Below are 26,144 nucleotides of genomic sequence, written 5' to 3'. Positions count from 1 at the left end.
GCTGACGGCCTGCAGGGTGGGGCAAGACGAGGATGCCCTGACGATGATTGGTTAAAGTGGCTGCCACTCATAAAACGAGTCTGGGCGTTCGGCTCCTTTCGTTCCCAGCAGGCCTTGAGCGCGGGAAGATGGCGGTGTCCAGGTGGAGGTCTTGAAGAGATCGGATCGGTATGGCGTTGGCGTCGAGGTCAGCAAGGCTGGCGCTTGCTCGCCCCGGGCGGCTCGGTCTTGGGAGCTTCGGGGCCCCAAGACGCGGGGCGTACGAGTGGGGCGTGCGCTCCACGCGGAAGCCCGAGCCTCCTCCCCCGGACAGGGTGTACGAGATTCCTGGACTGGAGCCCATCACCTACGCGGGGAAGATGCACTTTATGCCCGGTCTGGCGCGGCCAGTCTTCCCGCCCTGGGACCCTGGCTGGACGCCCCCGAAGTTCCGCCGCTTGCCCCCGCTTCACGAGCACCCGCTGTACAAAGACCAGGCCTGCTACGTCTTCCACCAGCGTTGCCGCCTCCTCGAGGGTGAGGCCCCAGGACGGGCGGGAGGGGACCTTGGTCCTCTACCCAGCACTGACCCCGACCTTCTGTGGCCTTGGGCAAGACGTTGAAACTCAGTGGGTCTCGGTTTCTCCGTCTGCAAAGTGGCCCGATATTGATTCTCATCTTCTGCGAATTGTTAGGATTAAGTGAGATGTAAAGAGCAGTATGTGTGAGGGAGTATTAGAGTTTTAGTGGCCAAGTGAAAAGATCTGGTTTCTAGGCCTAGCCCTGCCCCTCACCCTCTGTGTGATTTTGGGCAAGTGACTGAAGCTTCCTGAGCCTCCATTTCCTGTGAAATGAGTGGTTTTGACTAGGTGGTTCACATTGACCCAGCTCTTGCACCCTGGAGATGTAACTATGTTTGAGAACTAGTTGGAGGGGGATTATAGTGCAAAGAGACAACAGAAACGGTACTTAATCTGAAGGTCTATCGCCTCATTTCAGGCTAGTCAATCAAGTTAATTGGCAATTAGGATTGGTGATTGTGACAGAGGGGAAGTGATTTGCCAGTGATCTGCTCACAGGTGCACTGTGCGTTACTAGTGAAGCCAGGGCTACACCTCTGGTTTCCCAGGTCGATATCCTTTGTCAGCGGTCAGAGCTGAGATGTTTTCAGGGAAAGGATCTGGGCCTAAAATCCATCTAGTCCACTTCTGCTCCCTTTCACTCTCACTAAGAACAGGTCAAAATGACTTTAGCCAAAACCATCTGTATGTCTGGGGCAGTACCAGAAATTATGTTCCAGAGTCCCTGGAGGGGGTTGTTTATTGAGAGTCCTCTTACCCATTTTTTCCTTCCTTAGTCCCTAAATCAGAGTGGGGTTAGGACAGGTCCTGAAAACACAAAATGGTCCAGGTAAGTGGGAGCAGAATTTTCCAGTAAGTAATTAGGAAAGAAAGAGACCTGGCAGGATTTGGGGACTAAGCCAGATAATAAATCCTAGGTTTGAAAAAAACTTGTCAACTGGCTAGCCTCTTAAGCTGCTCAAACTCACTCCTGAAAGCTGTTTTTTTGGCCTTTAAATACTTCCAGTATCCTCACAGGGTGCTGTGAAGGACCTCACAAGACTTGGCACCTTTGAGTGACCCTGGTAACATTACCATGTGGATGAAATGCATTAGCTGTGTCTTAGAAGTTAAGGTTAACTTGTTTGACTAGGCTGAAAACATACCCTATGCTTTCACCATATGTAGAGAGGTTCTGTAAAGTCTGTAATAAAACTGCAAGATACAGGGCTAGAGAAGCAGATTGGGGTAATGGAGAGATCATGGGCTTTAACATAGACTCAGGTTCTCCTCCCAGCCCCATCGCTTACAAGGTTTGGGACTTGAAACAAATTCCTTAGTCTCTTGAGTTTCATCCTCCATTCCATAAAATCCCATCCAACTTGTAGTTAAAGCTCCTGGCACAGAGTAGATGGTAATGTTCAGTAAATGGCAGCTCTTACATATTATTCATATACTAGTGAACCATAAATTCTTAGTATTTTATCCATTTTCAAGTTTAAGGAACAATGGCAGTGTTGGGACTAAAAGTCAGGTTACCCGACCCCCAGTCCAGGGTTCTTTCTGCTGCACCACAAAATCCAGAAGTTAACGTTTCTAAATATTTGTGTTTCTGATGTCTTATGAGCCTTAAAGTGAAAAGTCTCATTACCTTTCATTTATCACCACAGAAGAAATTGTCTGAGGGTGTTTCCCTCAAAGTGTGCTAAGTTTGCTTTAATCCCAGACATAGTTTTTCAAATGAAGATATATCTCTGCGTCGAGTGATGTTTTTTCAACTGGGATGAGTAGCCTGCACCACAGCCCATCCCGCTGAGAGTAAGGGGGTTAAATTAGTTTTTAGAGACTAAGCACTCTGAATCAGATCTTGTAGTTTATTTATACTCCTTCTTTTCCTGAAAAGTATTTTGGGCATCTTACAGAAATTTTGTAGCACAGCCAGATTAAATTAAAAATAGGTGAGGGGATCAGCACAAAGGAAAAATGAAACAGTGAATACAAAAAATCCATTCTGTGAGGTTGTACTTGTCCAGGGGAGCCCCAAAGTTGACTCTCAGCTTGCTAGCAGTCAACAAATGGTACAGAGATGGGGTCTGCTGACTAGGCCAGTTGCCTGTTTCTATAAATAGCTTTATTATAGTGAAACCATGCACACCTGTTTACTTATTACCTATGGCTGCTTTCGTGCTACAGTGGCAGAGCTGAGTAGTTGTGATAGAGACTGTGGCCCAGAAGCTGAAAATATTTACTGTCTGGCCCTTTAAGAAAAAGTTTGACCCCTGGTATAGAGAAACATTGTGAGTTATGCAATTCACCGTGTCCAAAAGACAAAACAGTACTCTACCCAGGAAAAGCCCAACCTTCCTGTCAGAGGCCAGGGAGAAGTTCAGAAGGTCTCAGGGAGGACCCTGCATAATAAATTGAGCAACATCCTCAGTATGATTCTTTTAACAAATACAGCAGTACATTTCATAGGGCTTCATACAAAAATCTGCTTATAAAATAGCTTGGTACAGAATCTCAGAGTCAGATGCGAAAGATTATCTAGTGCTCCCAAACTCAGGGCTCCTCAGGCTATTCATGATCCAGAAGTTATTTCCATTATTTCCAAAAGCTCTTTCCCTTGATAGAGCAGTATGCACTTAATCCTGGGCCCATATCTCTTAAATGACGTATATTTGGCAGACATGAGCTTTTCCAGTCAGGGACTAGGGTGTCGGTTAATAGAAAGGATCTAGGTTTTGAGAGGTTGGCATCTATTGATGTAGTCCTGTAATCTGGGGTCTGAATTCTGCAGGTAACAAACAAATCCTTGCCTGCAAGATTCAGCCTCATGATCTCAGCCATCTTAGTGGCTGTTTGAATTCCTCCTGAGGCAAGTACTCACTGCCTCAATCAACTGTTAACTGTCTTTAGATGGTCATTCCTGAAGCTGAGTTGAAATCTGGCTCTCATAGCTTCTGCTTTTTATTTTAGTTCTGACCCCTCAGATGTCGGAACAAATCCCATCTCTCTCTCAAGGCTGCTTTTTCCCCAAAATGCTACCCGGCAGGGATAAGCATCTCTTCCTGAATGACTTTTTTTTTTTTTGGTTTTGGTTTTTTTGTGACTGATGACTCTAAAGGTGTAAAGCAGGCTCTCTGGCTTACCAAGACCAAGTTAATAGAAGGCCTTCCTGAGAAAGTGCTTAGCCTTGCTGACGATCCAAGGAACCACATAGAGAATCAAGATGAATGTGTTCTGAATGTGATCTTTCACGCTCGTCTCTGGCACTCTACTGAAGACATCCCCAAGAGAGAGACGTACTGGTAAGTCTCCCCCAAGTCAATAAGGTTTCCAACTGATGGATCTTGGAGTCAGCCTGTTGCTTTACATCTCCAAATGTCTCTTCTTTTCTCCAAGCCCAGTCATTGTGGACAGTCTGATACAGCTGTGTAAATCCCAGATTCTCAAGCATCCTTCTCTGGCCAGACGGATCTGTGCCCAAAACAACACGTTATCCACCACCTGGAATCGAGGTTGGTCCTCCTGTATAGCAGAAAGCCTTTGTCTGTTCATTGTCTTTCTGCTCTTAGCCCCATCACCAGCTTATATTCCCTTCCCTGCTGCCATACCTATTCTCACTCCCATCCTTCATGGTCCAGTTTTGTGGCTCAGACATTGAAATGACATCCTCAGTGTCATTTCATTAGCCATAACCCAGCCTTTTTCTTTTTTTTTTTTTTTGCGGTACGCGGGCCTCTCACTGTTGTGGCCTCTCCCGTTGCGGAGCACAGGCTCCGGACGCGCAGGCTCAGCGGCCATGGCTCACGGGCCTAGCCGCTCCGCGGCATGTGGGATCTTCCCGGACCGGGGCACGAACCCGTGTCCCCTGCATCGGCAGGCAGACTCTCAACCACTGTGCCACCAGGGAAGCCCCAGCCTTTTTCTTTTTTAATCATTTCTTTTCAAGACTTATTCAAACCGTATCTGTTGAGTGCCTCTCAGTGCCTAAATGTTGAAGATAAGGAAGTAATAAAACATATAGTCTGCACTCCAAAGCTCATATTCTACTGCAAGAGCCTTCTTACTCCATTCATGCTTTTCTCATTTTCCAAATCCATTTTCCACATAGCTGCTAGAATGATCTTTCTAAAGTGCAGGTTGTCTTACGTCCCTTCCCTGTTTCAAATCCTTCATTGTCTCTCAATAGCTTGACCATTTATCGTGGTATCCAAGGCTTTCTGTGATTTGGCCACCACCTCGTCTTTCTAGTCTTATCTCCTGCTCTCCTGCTCCCACCTCCATTCCCAGTTTACACTTAGCCACTTGCAGCTTTTTGGCGTCAAGCTTTGCCTTTGCATGTGCTGTACGTTCTGTCTGGAATGCTCTTTTCTTCTTTCCTCATTTGACTAAATTCTGTGTGTCTGCATGACTCAGCTCAAGCCCCCTTCCCATGTGAATCCACAGGTTAGTTCTGTGCTCCTTGTGTCCATATGCCTACTTTTATCATAACACACATTATTACTATATTGTGATTATTTAACATCTGTCTGCCCCACTAAACTGAACTTCTGATGATAGAGACTGTGTCATATTCATTTTTGTCCACAGTGTCTAACAGTTCATGCCACACAAAAGGTGCTGACTGAAGGGACGGGTGAATTAATACCAAACCTCAGATGTTTTAGACAGGGATGCTCTGAGATCACAAGTGCTGTCTTTGGTGAATCCTGGAGCAGAGAAACCAGCTGTGGAGTAATTTGGGGTTTTCAGGACATCTGCTTGGTCAGGTTTCTCCAACTTGCCCTTTGAGTATGGACTTCCTGGCAAGGAGTCAGCTTTGTAGAGGTAATGGCACCACTAAGGAAGTTAGTGAACCTCATTAATAAAGGAGTACTTGTTGGCCCATTATCAAGTATTACCTCTAATTAAACTGCCCCATTTGGAGCTGTTGCTGGAGGAGGGATGTGGAGGGAATTGAATTGGAAACCACAGTAGAGTGGTCTGTGGGGAGAACCTAAAACCCAGGGTTAGGAGAGGTCCAGGCACATTTATCTTCCTTTCACATTATGTGTGAGGAAACAGGAAATACTTGAGAAAACTGTTCTTGAGGTGTGGGTATGATGTTTGCATACCCAGTAAGGGAGGACACATGCTAATTAAATGACAGTGCTGTTGGCCAAACCACGTTTTTTTCCCCACATCTTTATTGGAGTATAAATGCTTTACAATGTTGTGTTAGTTTCTGCTGTACAACAAAGTGAATCAGCTATATGTATACATACATCCCCATATCCCCTCCCTCTTGAGCCTCCCTCCCACCCTCCCTACCCCGTCCCTCTAGGTCGTCACAAAGCATCAGGTTGATCTCCTTGTGCTATGCAGCAGCTTACCACTAGCCATCCATTTTACATTTGGTAGTGTATACTCTCTCACTTCATCCCAGCTTCCCCTTACCCCCTACCCGTGCCCTCAAGTCCGTTCTTTTATGTCTGTGTCTTTATTCCTGCCCTGCCACTAGGTTCATCAGTACTGCTTTTTTAAATTCCATATATATGCGTTAGCATGCTGTATTTGTTTTTCTCTTTCTGACTTACTTCACTGTATGACAGATTCTAGGTCCATCCACCTCACTACAAATAACTCAATTTCATTCCTTTTTATGGCTGAGTAATATTCCATTGTATATATGTGCCACATCTTCTTTATCCATTCACCTGTTGATGCACATTTAGGTTGCTTCCATGTCCTGGCTATTGTAAATAGTGCTGCAGTGAACATTGTGGTACCTGTATCTTTTTAAATTATGGTTTTCTCAGGGTATATGCCCAGTAGTGGGATTGCTGGGTCATATGGTAGTTCTATTTTTAGTTTTCTAAGGAACCTCCATACTGTTCTCCATAGTGGCTGTATCAATTTACATTCCCACCAACAGTGTGTGAGGGTTCCCTTTTCTCCACACCCTCTCCAGCATTTATTGTTTCTAGATTTTTTGATGATGGCTGTTCTGACCGGTGTGAGGTGATACCTCATTGTGGTTTTGATTTGCATTTCTCTAATGATTAGTGATGTTGAGCATCTTTTCTTGTATTTGTTGGCCATCTGTATGTCTCCTCTGGAGAAATGTCTATTTAGGTCTTCCACCTATTTTTGGATTAGGTTGTTTGTTTTTGTGATATTGAGTTGCATGAGCTGCTTGTATATTTTGGAGATTAATCATTTGTCAGTTGCTTCATTTGCAAATATTTTCTCCCATTCTGAGGGCTGCCTTTTTGTCTTGTGTATGGCTTCCTTTGCTGTGCAAAAGCTTTTAAGTTTCATTAGGTCCCATTTGTTTATTTTTGTTTTTATTTCCCTTGCTCTAGGAGGTGGGTCAAAAAGGATTCTTGCTGTGATTTATGTCATGGAGTGTTCTGCCTATGTTTTCTTCTAAGAGATTTATAGTGTTTGGCCTTACATGTAGGTTTTTAATCCATTTTGAGTTTATTTTTGTTTATGGTGTTAAGGTGTGTTCTAATTTCATTCTTTTACATGTATCCATCCATTTTTCCCAGCACCACTTATTGAAGAGGCTGTCTTTTCTCTGCTGTATATTCTTGCCTCCTTTGTCAAAGATAAGGTGACCATATGTGCGTGGGTTTATCTCGGCTTTCTATCCTGTTCCGTTGAGCTATATTTCTGTTTTTGTGCCAGTACCCTACTGTCTTGATTACTGTAGCTTTGTAGTATAGTCTGAAGTCAGGGAGCCTGATTCCTCCAGCTCTGTTTTTCTTTCTTAAGATTGCTTTGGCTATTTGGGGTCTTTTGTGTTTCCATTACAGATTGTAAAATTTCTTGTTCTAGTTCTGTGAAAAATGCCATTGGTAATTTGATAGGGATTGCATTGAACCTGTAGATTGCTTTGGGTAGTACAGTCATTTTCACAATATTGATTCTTCCAATCCAGGAGCATGGTTTATCTCTCCATCTGTTTATGTTATCTTTGATTTCTTTCATCAGTGTTTTACAGTTTTCTGAGTACAGGTCTTTTGCCTCCTTAGGTAGGTTTTATTCCTAGGTGTTTTATTCTTTTTGTTGTGATGGTAAATAGGATTGTTTCCTTAATTTCTCTTTCTGATCTTTCATTGTTAGTGTATAGGAATGCAAGAGATTTCTGTGCATTAATTTTGTATCCTGCAACCTTACCAAATTCATTGATTAGTTCTAGTAGTTTTCTGGTGGCATCTTTAGGATTTTCTATGTATAGCATCATGTCATCAGCAAACAGTGACAGTTTTACTTCTTCTTTACCAGTTTGTGTTCCTCTTATTTCTTTTTCTTCTCTGATTGCTGTGGCTAGGACTTCCAATACTGTGTTGAATAATAGTGGCGAGAGTGGACATCCTTATCTTGTTCCTGATTTTAGAGGAAATGCTTTCGGTTTTTTACCACTGAGAATGATATTTGCTCTGGGTTTGCCGTATATGGCTCTTATTATGTTGAGGTAGGTTCCCTCTGTGCCCACTTTCTGGAGAGTTTTTATCATAAATGGGTGTTGAATTTTGTCAAAAGCTTTTTCTGCATCTACTGAGATGATCATATGGTTTTTATTCTTTAATTTGTTAATATGGTGTATCACATTGATTGATTTGCATATATTGAAGAATCCTTGCATCCCTGGGATAAACCCCACTTGATCATGGTGTATGATTCTTTTAATGTGTTGTTGGATTCTGTTTTCTAGTATTTTGTTGAGGGTTTTTGAGTCTATGTTCATCAGTGATATTGGTTTATAATTTTCTTTTTTTGTGATATCTTTGTCTGGTTTTGGTATCAGGGTGATGGTGGCCTTGTAGAAAGAGTTTGGGAGTGTTCCTCTCTGCAATTTTTTGGAAGAGTTTGAGAAGGATAGATGTTAACTCTTCTCTAAATGTTTGATAGAATTCACCTGTGAAGCCATCTGGTCATAGACTTTTGTTTGTTGGAAGATTTTTAATTACAGTTCCAATTTCATTACCTGTGATAGGTCTGTTTATATTTTCTAATGCTTCCTGGTTCAATCTTGGAAGGTTGTACTTTTCTAAGAATTTGTCCATTTCTTCCAGGTTGTCCATTTTATTGGCATATAGTTGCTTGTAGCAGTCTCTTATGATCTTTTGTATCTCTGTAGTGTCAGTTGTGATCTGTCCTTTTTCATTTCTAATTTTATTGATTTTAGTCCTCTCCCTTTTTTTCTTGATGAGTCTGGCTAAAGGGTTATCAATTTTGTTTATCTTCTCAAAGAACCAACTTTTAGTTTTATTGATCTTTGCTATGGCCGAGCCAGTTTCTAGACAGATAGGATCATCAGCCTTGGTCAGTTGCCATCACATTGCGCTTTGTAGTATTTGATTTGTATTTCTCAGAACCCAAGCACCACAAGGAAGGTTTGACCCCATGGAGAATCCCTAGGAGGCCATTCTCCAGGAGTCTTTCCAGATGGCATTTGGCCTCCTGTGGGGACCTCTGTGAAGGGCATCTGGACACATTCACAGCGAGCAGTCTTGCTGCTCATTCAGATGTCAGTTCATTTCCTCATATACCTATGTGTCCCTGTGGCAAATATGCTAATCTGACTTAAGTGAGGCTTTCTGACTGGCTCTATTTTTTTTTTTTTTACTCTGAGCTGTTGAGGGCAATCTGGCCCTCTTCCTGGATTTGGTAGCCTTTCTCCTTAGCCTGTAGTTTCAGTACTTCTCTCTCTCCATCCCTCCTTCCTACCATATCATACTCCAGTTATCTGGATTTATTTCCCTAAGCGCTGCCATGGAGCAGCATGCTTTGTGCTTTGGAACATGTTACTCCTCCTTCAGTAGAACAGTTTGCTCACTTTTCTTTGCCTGGCAAACTCTGACACAGCAGTTTTCAACCAAGGGTGGTTTTACCCTCTTGGTATTGTCTGGAGACATTTTTGTTTGTCATAACTTGAACCAGACCTGGGGCTGGTAGTGGAAGTTCTATTGGCATCTAGTGAGTAGAGGCCAGGGATGCTGCCAAACATCTACAGTGCATAGGACAGCCTCCCTCACCAAAGAATTACCTCATCCAAAATGTGAAGAGTGCCAATGTTGAGAAGCTCCGCTCTTATCCATCTTTCAAAAGCAAGTTTAAAGGCATTGCTTCCCTCAGGAAGCTTCTCAGGTATCCCAGAAGAGGTCCGTTGTCCCCACCTCCGCTCTCTCTGAGTGTGGTTCATACTTTTGTTGTACTCCCTAGCCAGCTCCGTGAAAGCAGAGAGTTACTCTCACTCATTTCTGCGTCCCCAGCTTAACGCAGGTGCCTGGGAAGGTCTGAACCCACAGCCTCTGAGCCCACAGAGATCCCCAGGCCTCAAGGCTCACTGGAAGGAGAACACAGGAAGAAGAGCGCATTGGTCAGTCCCTCTCTCAAGAAACCCGGGATTAACACCTTAACAAATGTTTTTTTTCTTTTAGGATAAAAACTATTCTTAACTAATCCTTTTTTTAAAAATTTTTAATTTTATATTGCAGTATAGTTGACTTACAGTGTTCTGTTAGTTTCAGGTGTGTATCAAAGTGATTTAGTTATACACATATCTATTCAGATTCTTTTCCCATATACATTATTGCAGTAGGTCCTTGTTGATTATCTGTTGTTCTTTTTTTCTTTTATGGAAAGAATTGAAGGAGGCTTCCTAGAGGAGGTGATGATTGAGGTGAGGTCTTTTTTATTTATTTATTTATTTATTTATTTTTGGCTGTGTTAGGTCTTCGTTTCTGTGCGAGGACTTTCTCTAGTTGCGGCGAGCGGGGGCCACTCTTCATCGCGGTGCGCAGGCCTCTCACTGTCGCGGCCTCTCGTTGCGGAGCACAGGCTCCAGACGCACAGGCTCAGTAGTTGTGGCACACGGACTTAGTTGCTCCGCGGCATGTGGGATCTTCCCGGACCAGGGCTCAAACCCGTGTCCCCTGCACTGGCAGGCAGATTCTCAACCACTGCACCACCAGGGAAGCCCCTGATTATCTGTTTTATATTTAGTAGTGTGTATATGTTAATTCCAACCACCTAATTTATCCCTACCCCCCACCTTTCCCCTTTGGTAACCATTAGTTTGTTTCTAAGTCTGTGAGTCTGTTTCTGTTTTGTAAATAAGTTCATTTGTGTCATTTTTTTAGATTCCACATACAAGTGATATCATATGATACTTGTCTTTCTCTGACTTCACTTAGTATGATAATCTCTAGGCCCATCCATCTTACGCAAATGGCATCATTTCATTCTTTTTTATGGCTGAGTAATATTCCATTGTATATATGTACCATTATTCCATTGTATATATGTATCTTTTTTATCCATTCCTCTGTTGATGGATATTTAGGTTGCTTCCATGTCTTGGCTGTTGTAAATAGTGCTGCAGTGAACACTGGGGTGCGTGTATCTTTTCGAAGTATGATTTTCTCTGGATATATACCCAGGATTGGGATTGCTGGATCATATGGTAGTAGCTCTAGTTTTAGTTTTTTTAAGGAGCCTCCATACTCTTCTCCATAGTGGCTGTACCAAGTTACATTCCCATAAACAGTGTAGGAGGATTGCGTTTTCTCCACACCCTCTCCATCATTTATTGTTTGTAGACTGTTTTTTTAATTTACTTATTGTATTTATTATTTATTTTTGGCTGCATTGGGCCCTCACTGCTGTGCGCGGGCTCCTTCTAGTTGTGGCAAGCGGGGGCTACTCTTCACTACAGTGCACGGGCCTCTCATTGCAGTGGCCTCTCCTGTTGCCGAGCACGGCCTCCAGGAGTGTGGGCCTGAGCATTTGTGGCACACGGGCTCAGTAGCTGTGGCTCGCGGGCTGCAGAGCGCAGGCTCAGCAGCTGTGGCGCATGGGTTCAGTTGCTCCGTGGCATGTGGGGTCCTCCCAGACCAGGGTTCAAACCCGTGTCCCCTGCATTGGTGGGCAGACTCTCAACCACTGTGCCACCACTCTGCAACCACTGTGTGAAGTCCTTGTTTGTAGACTTTGATGATGGCCATTCTGACTGGCGTGAGGTGATACCTCTTAATAGTTTTGATTTGCATTTCTCTAATAATTAGTGATGTTGAGTATCTTTTCATGTGCTTTTTGGCCATCTGTATGTCTTCTTTGGAGAAATGTCTATTTAGATCTTCCCATTTTTGATTGGGTTTTTTTTCCGATATTGAGCTGCATGAGCTGTTTGTATATTTTGGAGATTAATCCCTTGCCAGCCGCATCGTTTGCAAATACTTTTTCCCATTCTGTGTGTTGTCTTTTTGTTTTGTTTATGGTTTCCTTTACTGTGCAAAAGCTTTTAAGTTCGATTAGTTTCCAATTTGTTTGTTTTGTTTTTATTTTCATTACTCTAGGAGGTGGATCAAAAAAGATATTGCTGCAATTTATGTCAGAGTGTTCTACCTATGTTTTCCTCTAAGAGTTTTATAGTATCCATTCTTACATGTAGGCTTGTGCAGGCTTCCTCGTGGGAGGGACTGGTGCTCGCCCACTGGTGGGTGTCGCTGGGTCTTGTCCCTCTGGCGGGCAGGGCTGTGTCAAGGGTGTGTTTAGAGGGGGCTGTGGGCTGAGGAAGACTTTAAGCAGCCTGTGTGCTGATGGGCGGGGCTGTGTTCCCACCCTGTTGGTTGTTTGACTGGAGCCATCCCTGCCCTGGAGCCTGTGGGCTGTTGGGTGGGGTCAGGTCTTGGCATCAAAATGGTGGCCTCCGGGACAGTTCACGCCAATGAGTACTCTCCAGTACCTCTGCCACCAGTGTCCTTGACCCCGCTGTGAGCCACAGCTGCCCCCCGCCCCCCCCCCTTCCCCAGGAGACCCTCCAAGATCAGCAGGTAGGTCTGGCCCAGGCTCCTATGAGGTCAGTGCTTTTTCCCCTGGGTCCTGGTGCACACAAGACCCTGTGTCCGCCTTTCAAGAGTGGCATTTCTTTTTCTCCCAGTCCTGTCGAGTTCCTGCAATCAAGCCCCACTGCCCTTCAAAGCCAAATGCTCTGGGGATTCCTCCTCCTGATGCCAGACCCCCAGACTGAAGAGCCTTTTGTGGGGCTCAGAACTCTCACTCCTGTGGGAGAACCTCTGTGATGTAATTATTTTCCAGTCTGTGAGTTGCCCACTCAGTGGATGTGGGATTTAATTGTATTTCGAATGCACCCCTCCAACCATCTTGTTGTGGCTTCTTCTTTGTCTTTAGAAGTAGAATATCTTTTTGGGTAGGTTCCAGTCCTTTTTTGTCGATGGTTGTTCAGCAGTTAGTTGTTTGTTTTTGTGTGTGTGTGTGTGGTACGCGGGCCTCTCACTGTTGCGGCCTCTCTCGTTGTGGAGCACAGGCTCCGGACGCGCAGGCTCAGTGGCCATGGCTCATGGGCCCAGCCGCTCCGCGGCATGTGGGATCCTCCCGGACCGGGGCACAAACCCGTGTCCCCTGCACTGGCAGGCGGACTCTCAACCACTGCGCCCCCAGGGAAGCCCAACAGTTAGTTGTTTTGGTGTTTTTGTGAGAGGAGGTGAGCTCAGGTCCTTCTCCTCCACCATCTTGTTCTCGTGTCCCCTTCTATTCTTTAGAATGAAGATCACTAGATTAGGAATGATGTGACCTTCATTTCAACTCCGGTCCTGTTACATGCTTGTTCTGTGACTTCAGCCAGGCCACTCAGTCCTTTGGATCTGATGTTTCCTTGTCTACTCCAAGGCCCAGCAGAGGCAGAGGCAGAGGATGGCACCCAGACATCAAGTGAAGGAGGCTCACCTGCTTACATGATAAGCGCAAGGATGAATTTCCAAAGTTCTGTTTTCTGTGATGAGGCAGATCAGATAGTAAAGCTGTAAAAGACTTGAGGAGCATGGCAGGATGAAAGCTTTAGACTTTGCCTAGCTAAGGCTTTAGACCAGGTTAGTCTAATCGTTTTTCTCCCCCTTTAGAGTCTACTCTTATTCAGGTCCATGGTTCCAGTGGAGCCCAGCTGAATGCCAAGGATCCTCTGCCCCCCATAGCCTCCCAAGAGGAAGTAGAAGCTACTAAGAATCATGTTCTTGAGACCTTCTATCCCATATCTCCCACTGTGGGTCTTCAGGAATGCAATGTTTATGATGTGAACGATGACACAGGTAAGTATCAAAGCCTTTGACTTTAGGCAGTGTGCAGATGAGGGACAAGCTTTCTCCAAAGAGAAAGGAAACACTGAGTACTTAGTATCTGCTAGGCACCTCATGTGCATTTTCTCCTAAGAGCCGTGTAGCAGCCCTGTGAGATAGGTACCAGTAAACCCCATTTTATAGGCAAGGAAGCTGAGACTCAGGGAGGTTTGGATTGGCTCAAAGGCTGACTTTACTTTTGACCCCTGAGAAGTAATTCTGTTACATCAGTTGTAATGGGTAGCTTGAGGGGTTTTTGACCAGGCATCAGGTGTTTCCTTTATTCATAGTTCCCTTGAAAGGCACCCCCTCTCTGTGTACCCTGTAAACTCTGCCAACCTCCTGCTAGGATGGAGGAAGCCCCACAGTCCTTGAATGGGGCTCTTCATCCCACCTCCGTCAAACAAAGCACCACCACCTCCCCAGTGAGCCAAGACAGAAACTAGGGAGTCAGGCTGCACAGGCCTGCAGTTCCTGCCATCCACTCAGTCATTAAGGTAGCACCTTTCTCCTTAACCTCTCTCCATTTCCACAGCTACACCTCAGTCAGTCCCTACTGTCTCTCATCCAGCCTATTACCACAACCTCTCGACAGGTTAGTCTGACCCAGGCTGTTTTCCTCTCTGGTCCCTCTAGTTCACAGTTCCAGAGTAGCCTTTTGTTTGTTTGTTTGTTTGATAAATTTATTTATTTATTTATTTATTTTTGGCTGCATTGAGTCTTCGTTGCTGCACGCGGGCTTTCTCTAGTTGTGGAGAGTGGGGGCTACTCTTCGTTGCAGTGGCTTCTCTTGTTGCAGAGCATGGGCACTAGGGCGTGTGGGCTTCAGTAGTTGTGGCACACAGGCTCAGTAGTTGTGGCTTGCAGGCTCTAGAGCGCAGGCTCAGTAGTTGTGGCTCACGGGCTTAGTTGCTCCGTGGCATGTGGGATCTTCCCGGACCAGGGGTCGAACCCATGTCTCCCCTGCGTTGGCAGGCGGATTCTCAACCACTGTGCCACCAGGGAAGCCCCAGAGTAGTCTTTATAGAACACAGATTTAATCCCATTGCTCTCCATGCCCACCTCCCCATTGCCTGTTGGATAAAGTTTGAACTCCTTAGCTTATCACATGAAGGCCTTCACGTCTGACCTCTGTGCCTCTCTCCAGCCTCATCTTTGTCTTCTCCCCCACAAGCCCCCTGTATTCCAACTGTGGCTTTTCTCACCACCATGCTTTGGCACTTCCTTTTCCCTCTGCCTGCACTTTTGACCATTCACCTCTTTTTGTCTCGTTTAATGACTACTCATCTGTCACAATTGATCTTAGGACTCACTTCTTCCCAGAAATGCTCTGCAACCTCGCAGTCTGGTCCGGGGCCTTTCGTCTGTCCTCACACAGCCCCCTGGCTTCCCTCGTGTCTTGACATGTCCCATGTGTGGATGTGATCAGTTTTCCTGTCTGTCTCCCCTCTAGACTTGGTGAGCCCCTCAAAGGCAGTGGCAGGCACCACGTGGGCTCTGTTCCTGGTTCCTGTGTTAGAGCTTGGCAGAGAGTGAGTGCTGAGTGTTGGGTACTCACACGTGCGGAGGAACTGAGGCAGACAGGAAAGTCATGTCTCTTTTTCTTAAGTAGTGCTCTCCTCTGGGATTTTCAGAGCCCACACTTTCCCAGGCTCTTTCTGCCTCTGTTTCACCCACTTTCGCTAATCCAGGTGAGTCATTCTAGAAGCCCCCAGCCTCCGAGGGTTTGCTCATGGCCATGTAGGGGAAGCAGTGGTGACCTGGCAGGGTTGTGGCTGAGATGAACAAGTGCTGAACTTTGATGCTCAGCATAGTGTTGTGAGGTATGAGGCAAGTCATTTGTTACTAATAATCAAGTATTGAATTTTGCAAGTGATGTGCTTTTTAAAAAAATAATTACCATAGATTTCAGGTTATCCTTCTAATATCGCTGTCATCTGTGTGCTTGAATGAGCGAGAAAGGTGTGGAGTTAGAGCTAGCCTGCAAGAATCACCTGGAACAGGTTGGCAAACATTTTCTGTAAAGAACCAAATGGTATTTTAGGTTTTGCAAGCCACGTATGGTCTCTATCACAGCTACGTAATAGACATATGTAAATGAGTGGGTGTGGGTGTGCTCCAGTAAAAATTTTATTTTCAAAAACGGGCCAGATTAGGCCGGCAGGTTGACGTTTGCCAGCCCCTGAGCTATAGTGATAGTATCTACCTCTACTGAGTCTCTGTCGTGCCTGGCACTAAGCTGAGGTCGGGTGACTTTCCTGAGGCTTTGGGGCAGGCTGATTAATCTTTTCTACCCCTCCACATGATGGCATGTCTTGCAGGATTCCGGGAGGGTTATCCTTACCCATATCCCCATACCTTGTATTTGCTGGAGTCAGCCAATTTACGACCACACCGCTTTCAACCCGATCAGCTGCGGGCCAAGATGATCCTGTTTGCCTTTGGCAATGCCCTGGCTCAGGCTCGGCTCCTCTATGGGGTACGTATGTGGAGAAGACCACCGAGCTGCCTTACATTGTGTTGGTTTCCTGCCTTACACTACTCAAAGGAGAGGGGGCATGGAGGGATTTATTTTTTTGCTTGACTGAGGAGTTTTAGGGAGAGGCACTTCCACTCACCCTACAGAGATGAGCTGCCATCTGCTGGGGGCCTACGATGTGCTTGTCTTTAACATAAGATGCCTCATTTTTTGTATCACAATAACCCACAAAGTTTCATTGCGATCGCCATTTTTCAGATTATGTCTCTGAATCCCAGGGAGGCTTGTCCAGAATTACACAGCAGTAAGTGGTGGAGAAAGGACTGGGACTAGGTAGACCCAGCTCCTAAGGCTTCAGCTGTCTGTGCTCCAGCACACTGCCTCTGTTCTGTACTGTTGGAGCCCAGAGCACAAGGCTCCATCGGGCAGGCAGGAGGAAGTGAAGCAGGAGATGGCCCTGCCCGCCCACTCAGGACAGGTTCTGAGGACCCAAGATACCACTTGGATGGTAGCCCTTTGATTCTAAGAGGAGGTCTCAGGGACCTAGATGTTATAGAATGCAGGCTGAGTGGTTGTCACACAGTGCTGTCCCATGATTGGAGGAAAGCCTGGCGGGGGAGCAAAGGCTTCCAGGAAGGGGATGACAGTATGGGAGTCCCCAAGCAGGCCTGGGACACCAGATTCCTGGCTTTTTGTGTGTGTGTTGTGGGGCGAGAGGGGAGGGATGATGTTGAGGGCTGCTGTCGGGCTCCCAGGTATTGGTTAGAGCCTAAGGCCCTCCTGGAGGAGTGATGAACTTCAGAATGTTCTGTTTCCCATCTTACTTGGTCTCAGTGGGGTTGGTACAGTGTGGTTAGCCTAGTGAGATAGAGAGTAGTATGGACCTTGCCTGTATTGAGCATCTGCTACATGCCAAACATTTAGTTAGGGCTCTTTACAGCAGTGGTCCTCAAAATATGGTCGTGGGTTAGCAGCATGAACATCATCTGGGGACTTGCTGGAAATGCAACTTCTCAGACCCATCCCAGACATCCTGCATCAGAAGCTCTGGGGGTGGGGCCTGGCAGTCTCGTTTAACAAGCCCTCCAGGTGATGCTGGTACAAGCTCAGATTTGGAAACCACTCCACTAAAATTTGAGAACCGTTGCATTATTTAATCCTTGTAGCAACCCCCCCTGTGGCAGATATTATTAGCTTCATTTTACAGATGAAGAAACTGAAGCTCAGGGAGGCTCAGTAACTTCCCCAAGGTCACACAGCTAAGAGATTAGCAGCTGTCACATCTTTATGTGACCTTCTTGTGTCTTTCCAGTCCTTGGGAGGTTATCTTAATTCCCATTCTCTGACATACTTTCTGAAGGCTCTGGAAGGTTTGGTAACTTGCCCAGGATCCCACAGCTAATAAGTAGGGAAGCAAGCATTGGAGCCCTGATCTCTCCAGCCTCAGAGGACATGCTGCCTCCTGACTCTGGGCAAGCATAGGGAGGCAGAGATAGTCACATGCCAGGTTCCAGGCCTGCAGGCTCATTGTAGCTTCTGTGCCAGCAGAGCATGGGTAGCAATGCTGTCACTAATTGCCACCCAGTTGGGTAGGAGAGGAGGCCTCCCCCAACCCCTCCAGGTACAAATTATTCCTGGGGATGTGAAGTTGAGCAATTACGGGAAGAGCCTCTGTGTAAAAGGTAAAATTGCTGAGAAATTTATGTACTACCTGCAGTTTTATTGATCTGTAGAGGGAGACAAGAGTCAATACAGAATTCTCAGCTAACACTTAGAGGTACTTTTCTTTTTTATTTCTCATGCAGCTAAAAACAGGTATTTCTAAGGCCAACAGTCCCAGTGTGGCCTACACTGAGGTCTGACATTAGCTATTCCTAATGTCAGATTCAGCCCTGGAGCGATGAATGTAGGCAGCATCTTTGAATCAAGGATGCTTTGCTTCATGGGGCCTGCCTATTGAATCTTTGTCCAGTGGATAGCAGTCACCAAACTGGATTCCTGCAGGCTCAGTAGGGTGAACATATGATTTGTCATCCAGACTGGTATACTTTTGAGAATGGCAGAGGAGCTACTATCAGATACAATGGGACACTAGGTGTAGACCAGAACAGTAAGATTCCAAGTGATTTAATAGCCTGGGGTCTGATCCTGGGTAACCTTGAGCAAATTATACCACCTCTCTGAACCTCAGTTTCCTCATCTGTTAAGTGGGTATATACCACTGAATTTATGAGATTAGAGGTGACTTTATATAAAACTGGTGTGATACCTGGCACATGAGAGGCCTTCAGTAAATGGTTGCTAGTAGTATTACTGTTACCAAGTGGCACTAATTGAAAGAGGTGATCAGCAAATGTGTTGACTGGTGGAATCCTGGGGCCGACACAGCTGGAGTAGACACTCAGGAATCTGACACATACTCAGAGTTGCACTGAGAGGCTGAAGCTCAGGTGAGGTGCCTGCCAGTGGGCTTAGGGCATTCCAGATGCCCAGCGCTGAGGAGCAAAGTAAGGCAGATGGAAAGTGTGACTGGTCTAGCACTAGCCATTGTAGGTGCTGATGCCACACATCGTTGTGACTTCAGATGAGTCACTGCCTCACCCAGTCTGTTTCCTCAACTGTCAAATGGAGTGAGAACTGAATGAGATTATATATATTATATGAATTGACCCTCCAGGTTAACATTTGATAGACGTCACTGTTGTCACCATCAGGTTACGGCCATGAGTTTGAGGGGTTTGCCGTCATTAACCTCCCAGCTCATCCTTCTGTGCAGCTTGCCTGGCAATCACCTCTCAGTGGCAGGAATTAGTACTTTAATGTGCTCAAGTTGAAGAGCAGGTACCCCGGGGCCACGAGGCATCTGAGGCCAGGCAGAGCCAGGCTGGGTGCGGGCGAGAAGGCCTGGCCCTGGACAGTGCCCTCAACTCCGCATTCTCTTTTCAGTGTCCTGCGGGGGGGAACCACTAAAGAGGGGTGGGGGTTTATTTCAAAGACCAGAACTAGAAATTGCCTGGTTTGTGCTGCTCCTTTCACCCCACCATTTCTGATTTGATTTACTTGTCCTCTTTTCCTCTTAGAACGACACTAAGGTTTTGGAGCAGCCAGTAGTCGTGCAAAGTGTGGGCACTGATGGACGTGTCTTCCAGTTCCTGGTGCTACAGCTGAACACCACAGATCTGGCCTCTGATGAGGGTGTCAAGAATCTAGTCTGGATAGACTCGGATCAGCTCCTCTATGAGCATTTTTGGTGTCTCCCGGTGGTCAGAAGGAAGGCAGTTGTGGTAAGTCCAGCCGCCTCTGGCCTGGTGATGGGCCCAGGGCCAGGACTCACCCTCCCCAGAGTGAGCCTGGCTTGGGGTTGACGGGATGCTTGTGAGTGGGGCCCTGGCTTTAGGGTCTTCACGCTCAGGACCTCTGCCTGGAGGGATACTTCAGCCCTGCCCATTACCTAAAAACAGTGCCTTCCACCCTGGGCCCCAGCCCGCTCTTCACCTCACCTCCCGTGCTCCCCAGTGCCCACCACGCCCAGCTCCTTGTAGCTGTCCAGTACGCGCTGCTGCCTGAGTAGCTCAGGATCCCAGTAGGTGCTGTTCCCTTTACAGAGGAGGCTGCTTCCTTCTTGCTCCCTCCTCCCTCTCCCCCACCCAGCCTCCGCCATTTCTCTGTCATCTGCTTGTCCTCTAATTGTCATTCCAGGTTTAGCATAAAGACCCACCATCCCAATCCCAGCCTTGCTTAAGTACCTTGGGTGGGTTCCCATAGCCCCTGGGTCCCCCCAGTCACAGCGCAGTCACGCTGCTGTTCTATAGTTATCTGTTTATGTGTTCTTCTCCTCTGCTAAACCGAGCACTGATTTCCTCAAAGGCTGAGTCCATGAATGATGCGTTCATTTCATTCCTCCATGGCGTTGTCGCTCACTGCTGCACCTTCAGTGCTCAGCTGACAGAAAGCAGGCCTGTGTTCTGTGTAGTGGGCAGTGGCAGTATCTAAATAGAATCATAATGTAATATCAGGCAGTGATAAGCACTCTGGAGACAAAACAGGATTGGGGGATGAGACAGAACAGAGTGGGGTGCTGCTGGATCTGTGGCTGACGAGCCATGTCCCACACAGGGCCTCAGTAGATTTGTTGAAATGTAGTTGTTGAGCCTTTGAACATTATCTGTATGTTAGTGGAATGATGAGTTCTCCAGTGTCTGTCAGTATTGTCTACCCTTGAAATGCCTACTGGTCTGGTCCCTTCTCTTTGGCCCCAGACACCATTCATTGTCCCTCACCTGTGCGGCCACACCAGCCTCCTCCGCGTCCCTCTGCTCTTAGTTGTGCTCTCCCTCTCCCCTTCACGTCTTCAGGTCCTCTTCTTTCAGCCTCTTCCTTCCAAAATAGTGACTTAGTGCCAGGCCTGTGCTGGTGTGGTCACGTGACTCCTCCTTACCTGTCTCTTCCCGCACCCACCCCACCTCCACCATCACGGACCCTGGGCTCCAGCCTCGCCCTAGCTCTTCCCACCTTCATTTGTGCCTCCGGACCAGTGCATATACTGGCCTCTCTAAAGTCTCCTTTCTTTTTTCTTTCTGGCCCATTCTGTTGTACTTGCCCTTTAAGACTCATTCATACATGCTCTCTTCCATGTATGGAAGTCAATGTGTTAGTTATTTTCTCCCCTGTTTTCTTAGCATCTTTTTCCTACTTCAATTATGAGGCCCATCACCTTGTATTATCACTATTGCAAACCTGGCTGGAAGCTCCTTGAAGGTGGGAGCCAGATTCAAGTCATTATTAGGTTTCCAGCACTGGGCACAGCTCTGATACAGAGAAGGTGCCTGATAAATGTGCGTGGAAGGAGTGAGGGATTATTGTCCCTGGCAATTAAAAGGGGCAACAGAACATTGGTTTGTGGTGGTTGAGGTGAGCAGGATTAGGGATCAGGGCAATGTCAACAGACGATTTGGCTGAAAGGTTCTGGGATGCTTCGTATCCTCCTCGCTAGTCCAGCGCCCCCGGCATCTCTTGGCATCAGCTCCCCAGCGCTCCTCCTTGGTCGTGAGAGAAAGAAACGGTTATTATCCAGGCACTTAGGATTTGCATGAAACCTACCTTTGTTTTAATTGCTGCCATTAAACCTAGTAGCAGGATCCTAATGGGCTGTGTTCTTTCCAGGAACCTGTTGGGCCGACTGGTTTCCAGCCAGAGACATTCAGGAAGTTTTTAGCTCTGTATTTGCACGGTGCTGTGTGAGCCAAGGACCGTTCTGAGGCCTGGAGCTCCCTGTGCCCCTCTCCCCCTGAGGGTCCTGGGGCCTGGGTGGTGCCTGGGGCCTGCTCGGAGCCCAGTGCTCCTCTAGCTGGTGGTCTCACTGACAATAAAGAGCCTTCTGGTGCACTGGAGCCTGTGCTTGTTGTGGGGGTGCCATCGGGGGGGCACCCACAGATGCGTGCGGGCCCTTGCCGTGAGCCTGCCTCCGCCCAGGTGCTGGCCCTGGAGCCTGACCTACCCCAGCTTTGTCCGTGACCCATCTTGTGACTTTAAATAAGAATCTTCATCTCTCTGAGTTTCAGTTTCTTCATCTGAAACTTGAGGCTAATGTGACCTACACTGTTTGCTTCATATTAGGTGTTCTGTGATGGTCGCTAGGTTCTATGGCATTACTTAAATTGTGGACACATTCCACAATGACTGCAGAAGATCTGAATAGAATATTCAGTGTAAATTTCTCACTAGTACCTTGGTTAATGGACTGAGTACATCCCTGGTTCAGCTGGCCTCTGTTCAGATAGCATCAAGTCCTGCTCTGGGCCAGGCAGCTTATACACAGCATCTTGTTCAGTCCTCACAAAACCCTTGCAAGGTAAATGTTTCCATATTCAAGAGAAGTGTTGAATTCCTACTGTGTGCCAGGCAGCATTCTGGGCCCTGTAGATGAGGAGGTGCAGATAGTGTAAGGAATTGCTGAAGGTCACGCAGCTGGTGTTGTAGGTCGACTCCCCTAGGAAACCCGGAGATGGAGATTTGCAGGTGAAAGCTTGGGGAGAGCCTTGAGGGTCAGCACATGCGGGGAGTGATGATAGCAGCACCGGGTGGAGGAGGGACTGAGCTCAGTGAGTTTGCACCTGAGGCCTTGGCTGGTTCCCGGCTCCGTGGGCCCCCTGGAACAGAGTTGTCCTCATGGAGCCGAGGTGCTGAGCCTTTCTACAAACACCAGTGACTTGTCGCCAGTCACTGGATAACACTGCTCCCAATTCGGGAGAGACCTCGGGTGAGGTGGCTTTTTTGGGCTCAGTGCGATTCCTGAGGGACTTTACTGAGAGCAGGCAGCCAGGACATTTCCTGCTGTGGGAGGATCACTCTGAAGAGGGGTCCGGGAGCCCATGTCACCTCCATCCATAACAGTGCTGTTTCCAGCCCCGTGTCCCTGACTCCCAGGTTGTACTCCTTCCGCTTTACAAGGTACCTTTTAGGCTGGGCAGGGCAGGGTTTACCGGGAAAAGGACAGATTGGGCTGGTGGTGGTGTGTGTGAAGGGGTTACTGGGGAAGGCGGCGGGTGTGCAAAAGCAGGGGGGCGAGAAAGATCCTGGAGCACTGGGGAGTGGTTGGAAATGGGGAGCACAGGGAGGGTGGGGGTGAGGCTGGAGGGGCAGCTCTCAAGGGCCTTGAATGCTGGCGCTTCAGGCTTCCCCAGATAAAAGTTGTCCCCCACCCAAGGCAACTCTGGTCCTTTTCCCCAAGGGTAACCACAGCTTAGAGTTTCTCATGTAGCACCATTAAAATGTATATGTATAATAAGGATGTATATGTGTACATTGCTTAGTGTCATCCTATTTATAGACCATTCTGCACCTTCCTTTTTTCACCTAATACCTTGGGATCGCAGGATCTTGCCCCGTCAGCACATATAAGCCATATTGTTTTTTTGAGCAGCTGCATTAATACCTGTCGATGGACATTCGAGTTATTTCTAGTTGTTAGCTATTACAAATAATGCTGCAGCGAGCATCCTTGTTCACGTATCTTAGAGTACTTCTGCCAGCACAGCCATTGGATAAATTCCTAAGCAGAATTGCTGAGTCAAAGGGATTTTTTTAAAGAACACTCTGTGGGCGTGTGGAGGGCGAGTTGGCAGGGCGACTGTACCGAGTAGAGCTGGAGGCCACTGCGGTCATTCTCGGATGAGTGGTGGTGGTGGCTTGAAGCCAGGCTGAGGGGGCGGAAGCCCCCTTGCTACTGGTGGGAGAATGGGGAGTGGGAGGGCGAAGCCAGCCTGGGTCTTGAGCGTGTGGGTCAGAGGCTGCAAGTAAGTGGGCCGTCAGCAGGTGACCTTGCAGCCTGAGGACTGCCCTGATAGGGTGCCAGTGTTACAGGGCAGGCCTGGGTGCTCATCCCAGCCCCTGGAGTGAGGACAGCCCTAGTGGTTGGCCTTCGTCTGTCCCCTTGGACCTTGCAGCTAAGCTGTGGAGCTTGGCACCCTCTGCTCTCTCCCTTCAAGCACCTTGCAGCTGGTCTGCAAAGTGAGGCAGGCAGGACTGGCGTTTCTGTCCTCCCCATGCAGGTGAGGAGACTGCGGCTCAGACACCACGTGGTGTATTGTGAAGAACTGGGAAGTTCATATGTGATGACAGCTGCTTCCTCCATAGAGTTGTGCCTACCTCCCCAAATCCCAAACGCCCACCTACCTCATCCTCCCCACCCTCTTACCTTCCTCGTTAAACACAGGGAGGGAGGAAATACAGGATGATTTTCAGGCCCTATTTGGCCTTAGACTTGAGAACAGAGTACTCACCTAGTCAGAGCCAGTCTGGGAGAAGGAAGCAGGAGGACTGTGTGAGGAGGGTGGACGGGGATGTCCCACTATTAGTCTAAAAGTCGCCCTATAGGGACTTGGACTTTTAAGCAACAGGCATTTGGAACCAAAATTTTGACAATGGTATTATGAGCACGTGTGAACGTGCTCTCATTTGGTCACGTATTTAAGTGTCATGTTGATCCATTAGAAAGCTCAATTCATTTCTGGCAGGCATCAGTGGACTGGGGAACGCCATTTCCAAGAGTCTCCTATATTCTACCTTCCACTCAGATCCTGAGTTTCCTCATCTGCAGAGTGGGAATAAAGCACCTCCCTTTCAGGTTTTCCCTACTTTGGGATTAACAGGCTGCATTTGACCAGGAGGTTTCAAGTAGATGGGTCTAGAGGTTTTCAGAAGCTCCGTGAAAAGGTGGAATTACTTCGGGGGGCCCTTTAGGCCGTCTCTGTCCTCTCCCAAGGCTGACTCAGGCTGGATGTAGGGCAGGTGCTCGCCAGAGGCTCTGTGACTTCCTGGGCTCTGTCCTTCAGCAGCAGGCCCGAGACTGGCGTAGGAGCAGGCCAGGGTCACCTCAGGCTTTAGACAGCATCTCCCTGCTTCCTCTTTTGTGGCGGGACAAAGTCCCTTAAAGTGTGTATGTGACCTGGGTGGCTCATACCATCTTCCCTTTAACATGAATACACAAATCACTGTGACTTATGGGGCCTACCTGCTTGGCTGCTGGAAGACCACCCTGTTATAGGGACCCTCTCCCCAGAGATGTCTGGGAACCTGCAGAGAATCCCAGTGTCCACTCCTCAGCTCAGGTTGATAAGCTCTCAGCCACTCGGTTCGTTCCACGGGTGTCTGTGAGCATCTAGTATGGGTTAGGCATGAGGCAGGGCCCCAGGTAGAGAGCATGGAGCAAAACAAGGCCCCTACTGTCATGGAGTTTGCATTGCAACGTGGGGAGGCAGTGCAGGAAGAAAGGAGGAGGGCGTGCCTGGGCAGGGGCAGCTGAGACCCCCGCGGGTCCTCTAGAGAGCTCAGTACCGGGTGGCCCTTCAGAGCCATCCCAGATCGAGGCCAAGTGGTCCCACGTCAGCCATTGGCCACTGGCCACCGCCTGGGAGGAGTTGAAACCTTGGGTGAGGCAGTCCCCTGGGGACCAGGGCAGCACCCAGGAAGGGACACCGAGCCACCAGCAGCTGGGGACGGGGTGTGTTGGCCCTTACCTCACAGGGTGAGGCCTCTGTGAGAAGGTGTTTGAGTAGAGGCTGAACGAAGTGTGGGGCAGGCTGGGAAGGCGCTGGGGAAAACGCGACCGCTCTGAGATGGGCGTGCGGTTGGTGTGTTTGTGGAGTAGCGAGGAGGCAGGGAGGCCCTGCTGGAGCACTGGCTCTGCCACCAGAACCCCACCCCGAACCCAGCCTGCAACCGCCAGCCCGCCCTTCTCTGCAGAGCTCGCAGAACCGGGCCTGGGGTGGTCTTCGGCAGAAGGAATACGAGTCACATCAGCAGAGTCTATGGAGATCTCTCGTAGAGGTCATGGAACAGCTGAAAAGCTGGGAGGGACTTAGAAGTCAGAGTGAGCTGGTTCTGACCCCATTTCTGCTCCTGAGAAGGGGTTTGTTTATCTTTCCCTCTGCCCTCCACCTGAGAGCCCGGAAACCAACGCCCCCTTGTCCAACACAGGTAGCCCCCTCCTCTTCCCCTCCCCACTGGCTCGCACACTTCCAGCGATGCGGAACTTATTACCTCTCGAAGCAGCCTCTCACTGTGGCTGCTAAGCATTCTCGCACTCAGGAGGAATGTCCTCCTTTAGCTTCAGTTCCGGGGTCCCAGCTCTGACTGCTGGGGCCTCACACCCCATCTGCTTCCTGAGCCAGGGGAGATTTGAAGCTGGGAATAATAGGCCTCAAAGCCAAACAGCCCAGTGTCTACCTCCCACTGAGCCTCTAAGCCGTTTCTCAATCCACAGCGTACCTCAGCCACCTGCTCCAGGCTGTATCACAGAGCAAGGACCCAGTGCTTCAGCTGGGCTGAGGATGGCAGGGTGGAGTGAGGCCAGCCTCTCCCCTGTTCTGGCCACTGATTTGGCTGTTGCCACCTGAGATCCTCAGTCTATCCCATGCCAGACGACCTGGCCATGTCTCCTCATACCCAAAGCCTGTATCCAGGGGGCGGGCTTGTTGCCCCGGGCAAGAGTCTAGCCTG

The 26,144-nt window shown here is 47.9% G+C and overlaps 1 protein-coding gene across 1 annotated transcript; it reads left to right on the top strand.

The window, feature by feature from the left end:
- Positions 1-108: 108 nt before the first annotated feature.
- MRPL37 (mitochondrial ribosomal protein L37) lies at positions 109-21,522 on the top strand. Its single transcript, XM_082834611.1, has 7 exons — positions 109-516; positions 3,664-3,847; positions 3,942-4,057; positions 13,454-13,639; positions 15,988-16,145; positions 19,226-19,429; positions 21,309-21,522. The coding sequence occupies exons 1-7, from the start codon at positions 171-173 to the stop codon at positions 21,384-21,386; spliced, it is 1,272 nt and encodes a 423-aa protein (XP_082690737.1). The 5' UTR covers positions 109-170; the 3' UTR covers positions 21,387-21,522.
- The last annotated feature ends 4,622 nt before the right edge of the window (positions 21,523-26,144 follow it).

The sequence above is a fragment of the Leucopleurus acutus genome (genome assembly GCF_964270905.1).
Source record: "Leucopleurus acutus genome assembly, chromosome: 2".
Lineage (NCBI taxonomy): Eukaryota > Metazoa > Chordata > Mammalia > Artiodactyla > Delphinidae > Leucopleurus > Leucopleurus acutus.
Note: the sequence above shows the minus strand (reverse complement) of the source record. Positions and strands in the feature narration are given on the sequence as shown.

Coding starts and splice junctions, on each gene's coding strand:
- MRPL37 (XM_082834611.1), top strand. CDS start 171: ATGGCGTTGGCGTCGAGGTCAGCAAGGCTGGCGCTTGCTCGCCCCGGG. Junction 517..3,663: donor GCGTTGCCGCCTCCTCGAGG/GTGAGGCCCCAG, acceptor ATGACTCTAAAG/GTGTAAAGCAGGCTCTCTGG. Junction 16,146..19,225: donor AGGCTCGGCTCCTCTATGGG/GTACGTATGTGG, acceptor TTTTCCTCTTAG/AACGACACTAAGGTTTTGGA.